General features: G+C 38.9%; 1 protein-coding gene across 1 annotated transcript in view; it reads right to left on the reverse strand.

Annotated features, from left to right (window-relative positions):
- IL31RA (interleukin 31 receptor A) overlaps positions 1 to 12,852 on the reverse strand; it is a 60,256-nt gene extending 47,404 nt beyond the window's left edge. The window contains exons 1-3 of the mRNA XM_043978387.1: positions 12,795 to 12,852; positions 10,819 to 10,936; positions 10,278 to 10,280 (exon numbers count right to left, since the gene is read on the reverse strand). Of these exons, the coding sequence (XP_043834322.1) occupies positions 10,278 to 10,280; positions 10,819 to 10,936; positions 12,795 to 12,852 (179 nt within the window). The remainder of the gene's footprint in view (positions 1 to 10,277; positions 10,281 to 10,818; positions 10,937 to 12,794) is intronic.
- Positions 12,853 to 13,472: the final 620 nt, after the last annotated feature.

A 13,472-nucleotide genomic window follows, 5' to 3' on the forward strand; every position in this document is an offset into this window, starting at 1 on the left:
TGACTATTGGCAAAAGGTTAGATGATGTAAACACACAAAAGAGGTCATGGAATGGAAAAGTTGAAATCTTCACACAAGAGAAGAGCTCTACAATTGACAACGTTCTGTCATATGTTATGATGTTCACATACACCGTGCTATCTAATACTTCAAATTTCCTTCAAGTGGAAAAAACATTTCCAGTGAGGTCATGTTCTGACACATTTTTCTTTTCTTATCCAAGAGATTGTGTGTTAAGCCCTGTCTCAATGGAGCCATGCCTAATATGGGATTTGGGATGCAAATGTTCCAAATCAATAACATAAGAACACATGTGTCAGAATGCAACGCTCCCCTGGGGCCATCAGGACAACCCATTTTGCCTGGCTTCCTGGTCCGTGGGGAATCCCTGGGGTGGTCGGCATTCTAGTTTCCAATAGCATCCATATCTGAATCATGATCATGTGTGGTTTTGTTTCTTGTAATAATCAATGACTCACTCACTATATTTCATAAAAAACAAGAGTAATCTTTTGTTTTTCATGAAAAGCAACACCAGACTACACAAATAGGTACCTCTCCACCACATTAGTGGTTGAAGTCCCTGTAAAACTGTTTGGTATCTTGCCACAGAGGTGGTTGTTGTTTTGTTGTTGTTTGTCCATCATTCTCAAAGAAGATCATGACATTGGGAGGTGACATCATGACTTGCAGTGAATTGGACTGAAGCGAGGGAAGGCTGTGCAAAGTCACCAGCTTCACTCTCTCCTCCAGAGCCATCTAAGTCCAGCGGCAAGATATACACCAGGAGGACTGAAGATGGCCCCAGGTGTTTGGGGTAATCAGAGTTAAATGACTTACTCACCCAGCATCACACAGCTAGTAAGTGTCTGAGATAAAATTTGAACTCAGGTCCTCCTGATTCCAGGGTCAGTGCTCTATCCACGACACCACCTAGCTGCCCCTGCCACAAGGCTAGGGACATATTGAAAGTGAAGCCTTTTTTTTGCAAGCTGGGGTAGTTTCCCTTTAAGGGAACAGGGAGTCTATTCTCAGTATCATCATTAGTTTGGCTTCCTTGACCGGTGAGGCATATTTTTTTTTTTAATGCCTATGGAGAGTTGGTTTGAGAAGTTATAGCAGAATTCCCACTGACCTGTGAAAATGTTTTTGTGACCTAGTTTGGCAAGTTACTGTAGTGAATTTGGAAGCAAAAAGAATCCATATTTTATCCATTAGTATTTTTTAAACTATATGAAATGTAGCCTTTTACTAATCTTAAGTAAAATTTGTTTTTGTTGCATTGGTTCATGTGTGTCATTTCATTCAAATCCTGAGCCTGAGTCACAGTTTGTTGCCTTTTCATAATTTATAGTAATATCTAATCATCTAACTCATCACTGGAAAAAATACTTCAAGTATAAGGGAAGGTCCTGCTGTTAGATATAGTTTCCTCTTCTGGAGTATTGTATACATAGCTCTGTAATCTAATAAGAGTTTGCAAATCAATACCACCACCCTAACTTGTCAAAATACAATACACCCATGAGGTCTTCAGGACAGTCTACAAAGCCTCTTCTACTCCACCCACCCAAAGCTAGTATACTGATTTACAACCCTTGCCTTGGATTGAGACTGGGAGATGATCCATTTACTGCAATTCTTTGGGGAAGACTAATTACAGCAATAGAAAGAACAGCCAAATGCTTTAGGGTTGTTGAACTTCTAGGTAAGGTAAGTACAGGAAGAAGAATGTAGTTATTTTATTTTTAAAGCATAAGGGAACAGGTGAAGAGCATCTACCTAACCCTGAAGTTTACTTTCCTCTAGGACCACCACTGCTACAAACAAGTAGAGGGGCAGCTAGGTGGTGCAGTGGATAAGGCACCAGCCCTGGATTCAGGAGGACTTGAGTTCAAATTTGACCTCAGACACTTGACACTTACTAGCTGTGTGACCCTGGGCAAGTCACTTAACCCCAATTGCCTCATCAAAAAAAAAAAAAGTAGAGAAGTTGCTGCTGAGGCTATGTTCTTGTGAAGCCAGTTTGAAAAATGTATGATGACTGGTTAAAGAGGTATCTATACTAGTTATTATATCAGTTTGAAAATATATGTCAATAGTGTCTTTGTACAGACCAGGTGGTTCCTGAAGTGTGGTTCAGGGACTCCTGGGGACCCCCAAAACTCTATCAGAGGTGTGTGAAGTCAAAACTATTTTTATAATAATGGTAAGACATTTTAATTTCTAATATACCAAATACTAATAGATATAATCCACATAAACAAAAGCTTTATGGAGTTATCAATAATTTTTAAGAATAAAAAGAGGTCCTAAGAGCAAAAAGTTTGAGAAAGACTGGTCTACACCTAGTGGCACTCCACTTGTAGAGGCGGTCAAAAAGAAATCCCTAAAACCATCTACATCGTAGAATCTAGTAGTACACATGTCTAAAATATGATCATGTGTATATTTTATTTCTGGCAAGAATAAATTCTTTATTTACCAATTTAACAGCAATACCACTGTTAGGTTTATATCCCAAAGAAATCCACCCAAAGAGAAAAAGACCTATTTGTACAAAAATATTTATAACAGGGGCAGCAAGGTAGTGCAGCCCTGGATTCAGGAGGACCTGAGTTCAAATCCTACATCAGACACTTGACGCTTACTAGCTGTGTGACCCTGAGCAAGTCACTTAACCCTCATTGCCCTGCCAAAACAAAACAAAACAAAACAAAATATGTATGTGTGTGTGTATGTGTGTGTATAGGACAAGATTTCAGCTTCTTCCTTGATACAATGCACTATTATCACTACCTGATAATAAATCCATTTGGGGCAGTTGGTGAAGCAACAAGACCCTGGGGTTTGGAGTCCAGTTATGACACTTACAAGTTGCATGAATATAGTCAAGTCACATGATTTATTGTGGTGTTAGAACTGGCAGAGACCTGAGATACCATCTATTCTACCTCTCTCATATTACAAATGAAGAAATTTAAGTCCAATGAAGTGATTTGCCCAAAGTCATAGGGGGAACAAAAGCCAGGCTCAAACCCAGATCTTCTAATACCAAATTTTTCATACCTCTTTTTTACACCACAGCTGCCTCTCTGAGCCTCAGTTTCCTTTATGTGTCAAACCAGAATACTATCTACCTCATAGAAAGAGGAAAAGTGAGGGAAATGATGTGTACATTTTAAGCACCATAGAAATGTAAGTCAATCAATAAAGTCTCTTCCAGCTAAAGCATCCTGTTATAGTTTGTTTCCCTACCACAACTGTGCAACAAGTGAATGTCAGAGCTGGAATTCCAAGTCCTGAAGTCTTCCCAATACACCAACTGCCTGAATATAGCTCTTATCACATATGTGTGACTACCCACAGAAAAGAAGAAAGCTGAGGACCATAACCTGGGTTATTACAAGTAAAGTTGCTGAAGGCCTTCATGTTAGCTCCAAGCTTCTGAGGCAGGGCAAAGACAGATGAGAGGAATGAGCCCTCATTGTTTAAAGAACATGAAAGAGGTGGGAGAAACAGCATGACAAACTGGGAGGAAACAGTACTACCAGGCACCCAGAATGTCAAACCAAGTAGTCATTGGGAATTCCAAGGAGAAACCACAATGGGTCATTTTTCCAGCTCACAATCACAAATAGGCAAGTGACCAGGACAGGAACTGTGGAACAGCAATGGTCCAGGATCAAAGACTCCATGGCCAGAACTCAAGCTAAGCCAGCAGAGTACAGAGGCCCAGAGGCAAGAGTATGCTGGAACCATCTTGCATGAACTCTTTAGAGCCAATTATTAAAATTTCAGTTGGGGGAACAGAGAGAAAGATAGGAAAGTGCAGCTAAGTGGCACAGTAGATAGATTGCCAGGCTTGGAGTCAAGAAGACTCATCTTCCAGAGTTCAAATCTGACCTCAGACACTTACTAGCTGTGTGACCCTGAGCAAGTCACTTAACCCTGCTTGCCTCAGTTTCCTCATCTGTAAAATGAGCTAGAAAAGGAAATGGCAAAGCACTCTAGGATCTTTGCCAAGAAAACCCCAAAATAGAGTCATGAAGAGTTGGACAGTATTAAAATGACAGAACAAGAACAAGAGAGAAGCAGGGGGGGGGGCGAGATTTGGCATCCTAAACATATAAATACAAAATTGCCCGTGTGCTACTGTATCAAATGTCATTTCAATAAGAAGTTCAAGAATATACTTAGGGCTACTTTAAGAAATGTGAACTCAGGGGGCGGCTAGGTGGCACAGTGGATAAAGAATTGGCCCTGGATTCAGGAGTACCTGAATTCAAATCTGGCCTCAGATACTTGACACTTACTAGCTGTGTGACCATGGGCAAGTCACTTAACCCCCCATTGCCCAGAAAAAAAAAAGAAAGAAATGTGAACTTTTTGGTTTGTATTTTCATATTAGTTACAAAAATAAATTCCTTTATTTAGAGGATTTTCATTTCCTACTGTAACCAGTGACAAAGTTCAATAGGAGGATGAACACTACCACTATGGTAAGACTTAAGGAAGGAAAACATTTATTTGTCTACACTTAAAGTGATGAAAAGAATGCTAATAATGTAAATTAAATTGAAAAACACATGTATACTTTTTTTTCCAAATAACCAGTTGTTAAACATTTACCATTATTACCTCCCCACCCCCCACCAAAGCCCCCCACCCCTACCCCACAGGTGACCAAAAATTCAGTGTCCAGCTTATGTTAGCAGCTTGTGGCTTGGAGCACAAGTTCAGCAACCAGAGCCCTACAGGTGAAATCACCCACTGCTGATTGTGGACTCAGCCCCTGACCTCAGCATGGTGGAGAGGGGAGGACTGTCTACCAATGGGGTCAGAATTTCAGACTCAACCCCCAGTATTTCCAGTTAGGCTTACAGAAGGGTTGCTCAGAAGATAACTAGAATGAATAAACAAACAAAATAAAACAAAAAGATAAAGAGCTATGATATTGCCAAGAGGGATACCCAAGACACAAACCCAGAAGAGGAGAATAACTCCAAAATATCTACAAGCAAAGCCTCATAGAAAAACATAGCTTGCTCACAGGATCTATTTGATTCATAGAACAAATAATGTAAGATTTAAAACATGAATCAGAAATGTATATTATAAATTAAATGAGAGTGGAAGAAAAAGAAAGTAGAAAAGAAATGAGCTATGGAAGAGAGACTTGGAAAGAGATGCAACAGCTTAGCACAAAGAGTATAGAATAGACTCCTCAAAAATTAGAATAGACCAAATAGAAGTCAATGATTTCATAAGACAACAAGAAATCCAAAAAGTCAAAGATTGAAAAACAGAAAAAAAAATTTAAGGCATCTCATATCAAAAATAACTCACCTGGACAACAGAACAAGGAGAGAAAATTTAAGAATCACTGGACAGGGGGCAGAGCCAAGATAGCAGAGGATAGGCTGTGACTTCCCCAAGCTTCCAACAAACCCATCCACACACTCCAAAAATAATGCCATAAGACAACTTCCGGAGCTGCCTAACCCACAAAAGAACAGAGTTAGACTATTATCCAGCCAAAGATGGCTTAATTAGGTGACTGGGATCACCTGCTATTTGGGCTGAGAGAGGAGCTCAGCCCACAATGCAGACCATGCCTCCAGAGCCTCAGAATCTTCAGCACCAGCAGCTTCTTCTGAAACTCAGCTCACAGACTGGTGAGGGGGTTCAGCAGTTGGTCGGGGTGAAATAGCTGTGTTCTCTGCTGGAGTTAAGGCAAAACACCCATATTCTGAACCAGTAAGCTGACTTGAGTATCAGCAGCCTAGTGAGAGAGGGGCAAAGGCATGCCAAGCTGACAACCATAAAGAATAAGATTTCAATCAGACATCTGTTTCTGGGTCAAGATGAGTAGGCAGAGAAAGCAGCAGACCATAGAAAGCTTATCTGGGGGCAAGGTAGACCAGAATACACCCTCAGAAAAAGATAATAACAAAGTCAAAATTCCAACATCCAAATCTTTCAAGAAAAATATGAATTGGTCTCAGGCCATGGAAGCAGTCAAAAAGAACTTTGAAGAGAAAGTAAGAGAGATAGAAGAAGATTTAGAAAGGTAGAGGAAAAAAATGGAAAGAGAAATGAGAGCAATGCAGGAAAGTCATAAGAAAAAAGTCAATAGCTTGAAAAGCCAAATGGAAAAGGAGATACAAAAGCTCTCTGAAGAAAATAATTGCCTAAGAATTAGGATTGAACACATGGAAGCTAGTGGCTTTATGAGAAACCAAGACACAATAAAGCAAATCCAAATTAATTTTAAAAATGGAGGACAATATTAAATATTTCCTTGGAAAAGCAGCTGACCTGGAAAATAGATCTGGGAGAGATAATTTTTAAATCCTTGGACTACCTTTAAACCATGATCAAAATAAGAGTTTAGACATCATCTTCCAATAAATTGTCAGGGAAAATTCCCTGGATATTCTAGAAGCAGAAGGTAAAATAGAAATTGAAAGAATCCACCAATCACCTCCAGAAAGAGATTCCAAAAGGAAAACTTCCAGGAATATTATAGCCAAATTCCAAAGCTCCCAGGTCATGAAGAAAATCTTTCAAGCAGCTAAAAAAATGAATTCAAATACTGTGGAGCTACAGTAAGGATAACACAAGATCTACCAGCATCTACATTAAACGACTGGAGGGCATGGAATATGATATTCTGAAGGGTGAAGGAATTGGGATTACAACCAAAAATCACCTACACAGCAAAACTGATTATAATAAATAATATTGGAGCACAAGTTCAGCAACCAGAGCCCTACAGGTGAAATCACCCACTGCTGATTGTGGACTCAGCCCCTGACCTCAGCATGGTGGAGAGGGGAGGACTGTCTACCAATGGGGTCAGAATTTCAGACTCAACCCCCAGTATTTCCAGTTAGGCTTACAGAAGGGGATTCAATGAAAAAGAGGACTTTCATGTATTTGTGATGAAAAGACCTGAACTGAATAGAAAATTTTACTTTCAAATACAAGACCCTAGCGAAGCATGAAAATGTAAACAGGAAAAAGAAATCATTAGGGATATTAAAAGGTTAAACTGTTTACATTCCTACACGGGAAGATAATACTTCTAACTCGTAAGAACTTTCTCAGTATTAGGACAGCTGAAAGGAATATGCTTAGACAGAGGGCACAGGTGGGAATTGAATATGAAGGGATGATATATGTAAAGCATTTATTTTTTGTCTATACTTGTTTTTTATGGGGCAGGCAGAGGTGGGGTGGCTTATGTCTGAGGCCAGATTTGGGCTCAGGGCCTCCTGGGTCCAGGGCTGGTGCTTTGTCCACTGTGTCACCTAGCTGACCCATGATGACATCTTTAAATTAAAGTTAAGGGGTAAGAGGAATGCACTGGAAGAAAGGGAAAGGGAGAGGTAGACTAGGGTAAAGTAGCTCACATAAAACAAATAAGAAAAAGCTTATAGAGTGGAGGGAAAGATGGTAAGGAGCAGGGGAGTAAGTGGACCTTACTCTCATCAGAATTGGCTCAAAGAGGGAATAACATACACACTCAAATGGGTATAGCAATATATTTTGCCCTGAAGGAAAGTGGGAGGGGAAGGGGATAAGGTGGGGGAGAGGTGAAGGAAGAGAGAGCAGATTGGGGGAGAGGAAAGTAAAAAGCAAAACACTTTTGAGGAGGGATAGTGTGAAAGAAGATAGAAAATAGAGTAAATATCAAAGGGAGGGAATAGGATGGAGGGTAATACACTTAGCAATAGTAACTGTGAAAGAAATGATGAGCAGAATTATATCAGAAGGACATATGAAAAATAAAAACCATCGACAGAGGAAGAACTGATAGTATCTGAATACAGACTGAAGTATAATTTTATTTGTTAGTTCCTCTTTCTAACATTATTTTGTCTACTTTCTTTTACAACCTGACTAATGTAAAGATGTTTTGCATAACTGCACATGTATGACATATTGAACTGCTTGATTTCATAGGGAGGGTTGAGGAAGGAGGAAGAAAATTTAGAACAAAAATAAATTTGAAAAAATTTGGTGTTTTTACATGTAACTTGGGGAAGTTCTAAATAAAAATTTCATAAAATAAAATAAAAGGTTTGGGCTAAAAAATTTAAAAAAAAGAATCACTGGACAAATATGAAAAATGCTCTAAATCACTATTGATTAGAGAAATGCAAATTAAAGCAACTCTGAGGTACCACCTCACACCTATCAGATTGGCTAATATGACAAAAAAGGAAAATAACAAATATCGGAGAAGCTGTGGAAAAATTGGAACACTAATATATTATTGGTGGAGTTGTGAGCTGATCCAACCATTCTGGTGAGCAATTTGGAACTATGCCCAAAGGGCTATGGGACTGTGCATACTCTTTGACCCAGTAATATGACTACTGGGTCTGTATCCCAAAGAGACCATAGAAAAGTGAAAAGGAACCACATGTACAAAAATATTTATAGCAGTTCTCTTTGTGGTGGCAAAGAATTGGAAATCAAGGGAATGCCCATCAATTGGGGAATGACTGAACAAGTAGTAGTATATGAATGTAATGGAATACTATTGTGCTATAAGAAATAATGAGCAGACAGATTTCAGAAAAACCTGGAAAGATTTAAGTGGACTGATGCTGAGTCAAGTGAGCAGAACAAAGAGAACACTGTATACAGTAACAGCAACATCGTATGATGATCAACTGTGATAGACTTGGCTCTTCTCAGCAGTGCAAGGATCCAAGACAGTTCCAAAGAACTCATGTTGGAAAATGTTCTCCACATCCAGAAAAAAGAACTAGGGATTCTGAATGTAGATTGAACCATACTGTTTCTACTTTGGGGTTTTTTTTCTTTATTGAGGTTTTTCCCTTGTGTTCTGATTCTTTCACAACATGACTAACACAGAAATATGTTTAATGTGATTGTACATATATAACTTACATCAGATTGCTTTCTGTCTGGGAGAGGGGGGAGGGAAGGGAGGAAGGGAGAAAAATTTGGAACTAAAAATCTTATAGAAACAAATGTTGAAAACTATCTTTACATGTAACTGGAAAATAATAAAATACTTTTATGATAAATTTTTAAAAAGAATCACTGGATAAAAAAGCACACGGGTAGAATATTTCAAGTAATAATGAAAGAAAGAAAACTACCCAGACCTCTTAGAGCCAGATAGCAAAGTGAAACTAGAAAGAATCCATCAGTCACCTCTGAAAGAAATCCCAAAATGAAATCTCCAAGGAATGTCATAGACAAAATCCAGAACTTCCATATAAAAGCTGCTGTAAACAGTCAGAAAGAAGAGATTAAGTGCTGAGGAAACAGATGATGAGAGAAAGAAAGAGAGGCAGACAGACAGAGAAACAATTGAGATAAAGAGAGAGGTAGGGATAGATAGAAAGATAAAAATATAGAGACAAGTAGATATAGCAGTAGAAATAGATAAATAGGTAGTAAATGGTAGTTAGAAAAAGATGATAGATGACAGGTGAAAGGTGATAAAAAGGCAAGTAGATGATAGGTGATGGATGGATGGATGGATGGATGGATAGATGATAGACAGAGACAGACAGACACAAAAAAGAGATGATAGATCATATCTTCTTCATAAGACTGGGAACTCTACAAAGACAGAGGCAGCACCTTATCTGGCTTTCCTGACATCCTTCAAAACTTAACTCAGATTCTACATGTGGCAGGAGTCCTTTCCTGGTTCCCTCTACTGCTAGCACCTTCCCTTTGGGATAATTTTCAGTTTACTTTGTATACATCTTTTAAACTCAAAAGTATTAACATCTTGTCTCCCCATTAGAATGTGAGCTTCTGGAGGGCAGGGAATACTTTTGCCTTTCTTTGTACCACAGTACATTGCACACAAAATTAAATCATAAAATGGGAGAGAGCTCCAGTCCAACCCTCCTGCCCCCTTTAAAGATAAGGACACCAAATTGGTAGCAGAACTGGTCCTAGAGCCCAGGCTTCCTAACTTCCAAGTTCAGGGATCTTTCCATGGTTATCATTTCCCATTCCATGAAATACTCAGCCATCTAGCAGTCCCATTATACTTAGTATGGGTCACATTCTTAGCTAGTTTGACTTCCCTAAGGTAAAGTATTCCTGACTCTCTATCCTTCCTCTGTTTGGGTGCTCATCCTGTCAGTAAGGACACCAAATTCCTGATATCCTATCTCCTGACCACCAGGCAAGAGGCAGCATGAAATAGTGAATGAGGTGTTAGTACTTGAAGGTAAGAAGTCTTGTGTTTTAATTCTCCCTCTGTGACTTACACACTGTGCAACCATGGGAAAGTCACTTAATTTCTCTAATTTTCTACATCCATAAAATAGAGATAATTAACCTGTCAGTGGTGTGCTGTTAAATATTTAATGACCAGCTGGGGGGGGGGGCGGGAATGTACACATAACACTTTTAAGTTTAATCCATATTATTCACATTTTCTTCATAGCTTTCTTAAGTCTAGATAATCAACAAAACAATACATCAAGATCCAATTTGTGGCATTTCATGATTTCTGAGGTATAAATGCTTACACTGAAAATTTAACAATCAGCTCTTGAGAGCTGGTTCAAGCTGGCTCCAGCACACCCCTTAAACTTGTAGTAGCAATCTCATTGGGCTGTGGTAATAGTCTGATGAGATAATATATATGAAATGCTATATAAATCACTATATATGTCGCTTATTCTTATCATGTGTTATCCAAAGCATCAAACAACTATAAGAAAGTATCTTACATCTCAACCAACTTCTACCCAGAATGAATGAAGAACTTTCAGCCCCTTCTCCCATCCTGCACCTCATACTTACAAAGTTCTATTGACAATATAAACTGTAGGATAGACTTCCTTTTCTGGGCTCCAAGTACAAGTGAAATTCATCTTATGATAGAAAATGCAGGAAATATTTTCTGGCTTCTGTGGCATATCTAAAAATCACATGAAAACAAGGGTAATAAGAAAAGATAAGTATTGTCACCACTGTACCTTTTGCTGAAAACATATGTGTTTTTTTCCCTGAAGCGAATGATGCATATGGTCATGGGTGGAGACGCAAAAGAATAAAAATTAAAAGAAAGAAGAGAAAGCCAGACTACAAGGCTGACGGCAACTTTGCACAGAGGAAACAGCACCCAAGAATGAGAGAATTCTAGAGAACCACTACCCCCTCATATGAGGGATTTAAGAATCTATTGGGTGGGAAGGCCTGAGGAGGGACAGGAAGCTCAGAGAAAAAGAGAGAGGGGGGAGGGCAGGGAGGGAAGAAGGAGAGGGAGAGGGAGAGGGGGAGGGAGAGGGGGAGGGGGAGGGGGAGGAGGAGGGGGAGAGGAAGAAAGAGAAATAACTAAAGAAGGGGAGAGAAACTGGGAAGTGGAGAAAGTTAGAAGTGGGAAACAGATGACCGACAAATGAACATTCTTCACTTGCACATTTGAAAATAGGGAGCATTGGGCCAAGAAAGGATTTGGGCTGGGGAATATTCACCTAAGGAGCATACATATTTGAGACTCTGACTCGGGGATTCACATACATAACTAAAAATTTCTGATCTGTTGTCTTCCTTCTTTTAATAAAACTTCCTTCTGTCAAATTGGGAACTGCTTGCTTACAAAGTGGGGGATATATTCCAGGAAACTAGAATACTCTAATTTGTGCTTCTTTAGATTCATTTTCATAGCAGACTCCAAGCATTTTGGTTTCTCCAAAGCAGTATAATGGACGAGACTAATCAGGTTGTTGATCTTATGGTACCTAACTTCAACTGGGCCTCACTTCTGCTAAAAAAATAAACAAAATTCTTCTATATAATTCTTATGTCCTATTCTATTCCACATAGCAACTGTTCTAGATCATTTTCTCTCTTTAAAAAACCCTGATTACACCCCAACATTTATAGCAGATGACTTAGGTTCTTATTTTACTGACAAAATTAAGGTCATCCAAAAAAAAACTCCCTCCATTCCACTCTTCAACTCCTCAAAACTCAACATCACCCATTCTTTCCTCATTCATGAAAGGCTAGAGCAATGTATTGATATTTTCTATATCCCAGATACTACCTAACCCCACCCACCAAAAGTCTGTCTATATCTATCTTCCCCAGGTAGATATTCCTTTTGTTGTTGCTGTTGTTGTTCAGTCGTGTCTGACTCTTTATTACTCCATGGACAATAACTGTCCATGGGTTTTCTTGGCAAAGATACTGGAGTAGTTTACCATTTCCTTCTCCAGATCCTTTGACAGATGAGGAAACTGAGGCAAACAAGGTTAAGTGACTTGTCAGGGTCACACAGCTAGGAAGTCTCTGAGGCCAGATTTGAACTCAGGTCTTCCTGACTCTAGGCCCGGTGCTCTATCCATTTAGCTGCCTCAAGATATTCCCTTTAACTACCTGCTAAAGCAGAAAATTAGGGAAATATATGTGTGTATATATATATATATGTGTATACACACATACATATACATATTTCCTTTATTTATATTATATATTCCTATGTATATTATATATTATATATTCCATATATATATTAGTTTCTAGACATTTGCTTCTCATTCAATTTCTGTATATGATTATGAGAACTGTTTTTAAGTCCCCCCCAACAATTATGAGAATTTTGCTCTCTTCCCTTTCCTCTCATTGCCAAAGGCTCTCTTACACAAACCTATCCACGCCCAAAAGTGGGGATCCACTGAATGGACAAATGGAGTGATAATAAAATTAATACTCCATTTCAAAAGGAAATAATGAAAATCAAATGATCCACAAATGAGCAAATGGCAACATACCTGCTAGACAGAAATTACCAAGTAAAAGGAACAGTGCCCAGGACAGCATCTTTTCCATCGTGACTCAGAGGGACTGATTGAAATGCTGAAAGATCATAAAGCAAGAATGAATGCATTATTTATTTTCAAAACAGAGTGCTATCGCTCTATAATGTAAGTTCCTTGAAAGTAGGGATTGTCTTCACATATGGAGTACCCAGTATGGTGTCTTAACACAGAGCGGAAAATTAATAAATACTTGTTGAATGAATGAGTCAATCAGGAACAAGCATCACTAAGTTACTTATTTGGTACTTAAAGGAAGCTTGGAAAAGACCTAATTTTAAAAGGCCAAGGTCACCCACTGTATCCTGGGCCATCACCAGTTGTCTTGACTTTTATCCTGCTGGTCCCCCATGACTCTGAAGGAGAGAGTGAGGCTGATGTCTTTGAGAAATTCTTCCTCACTTAAATCCAATTCAGGAGCAAGTCAAGTCATCACCATCATGATGTCATTGTTCCCCTTTGAGAATAAAACAATGAACAACACCTATGTGCCAAGCCCTATGCTAGGCACTGGGGAATACAAATAATATAAAAGAAACAATACCTACTCATGAGGAGGATACATTCTAAAAGGGGAGACAACATGAACATACATGTAAGTATATTGTTGTTGGGTCATTTCAGTCATGTCCA

Source organism: Dromiciops gliroides, chromosome 1 (assembly GCF_019393635.1).
Source record: "Dromiciops gliroides isolate mDroGli1 chromosome 1, mDroGli1.pri, whole genome shotgun sequence".
Lineage (NCBI taxonomy): Eukaryota > Metazoa > Chordata > Mammalia > Microbiotheria > Microbiotheriidae > Dromiciops > Dromiciops gliroides.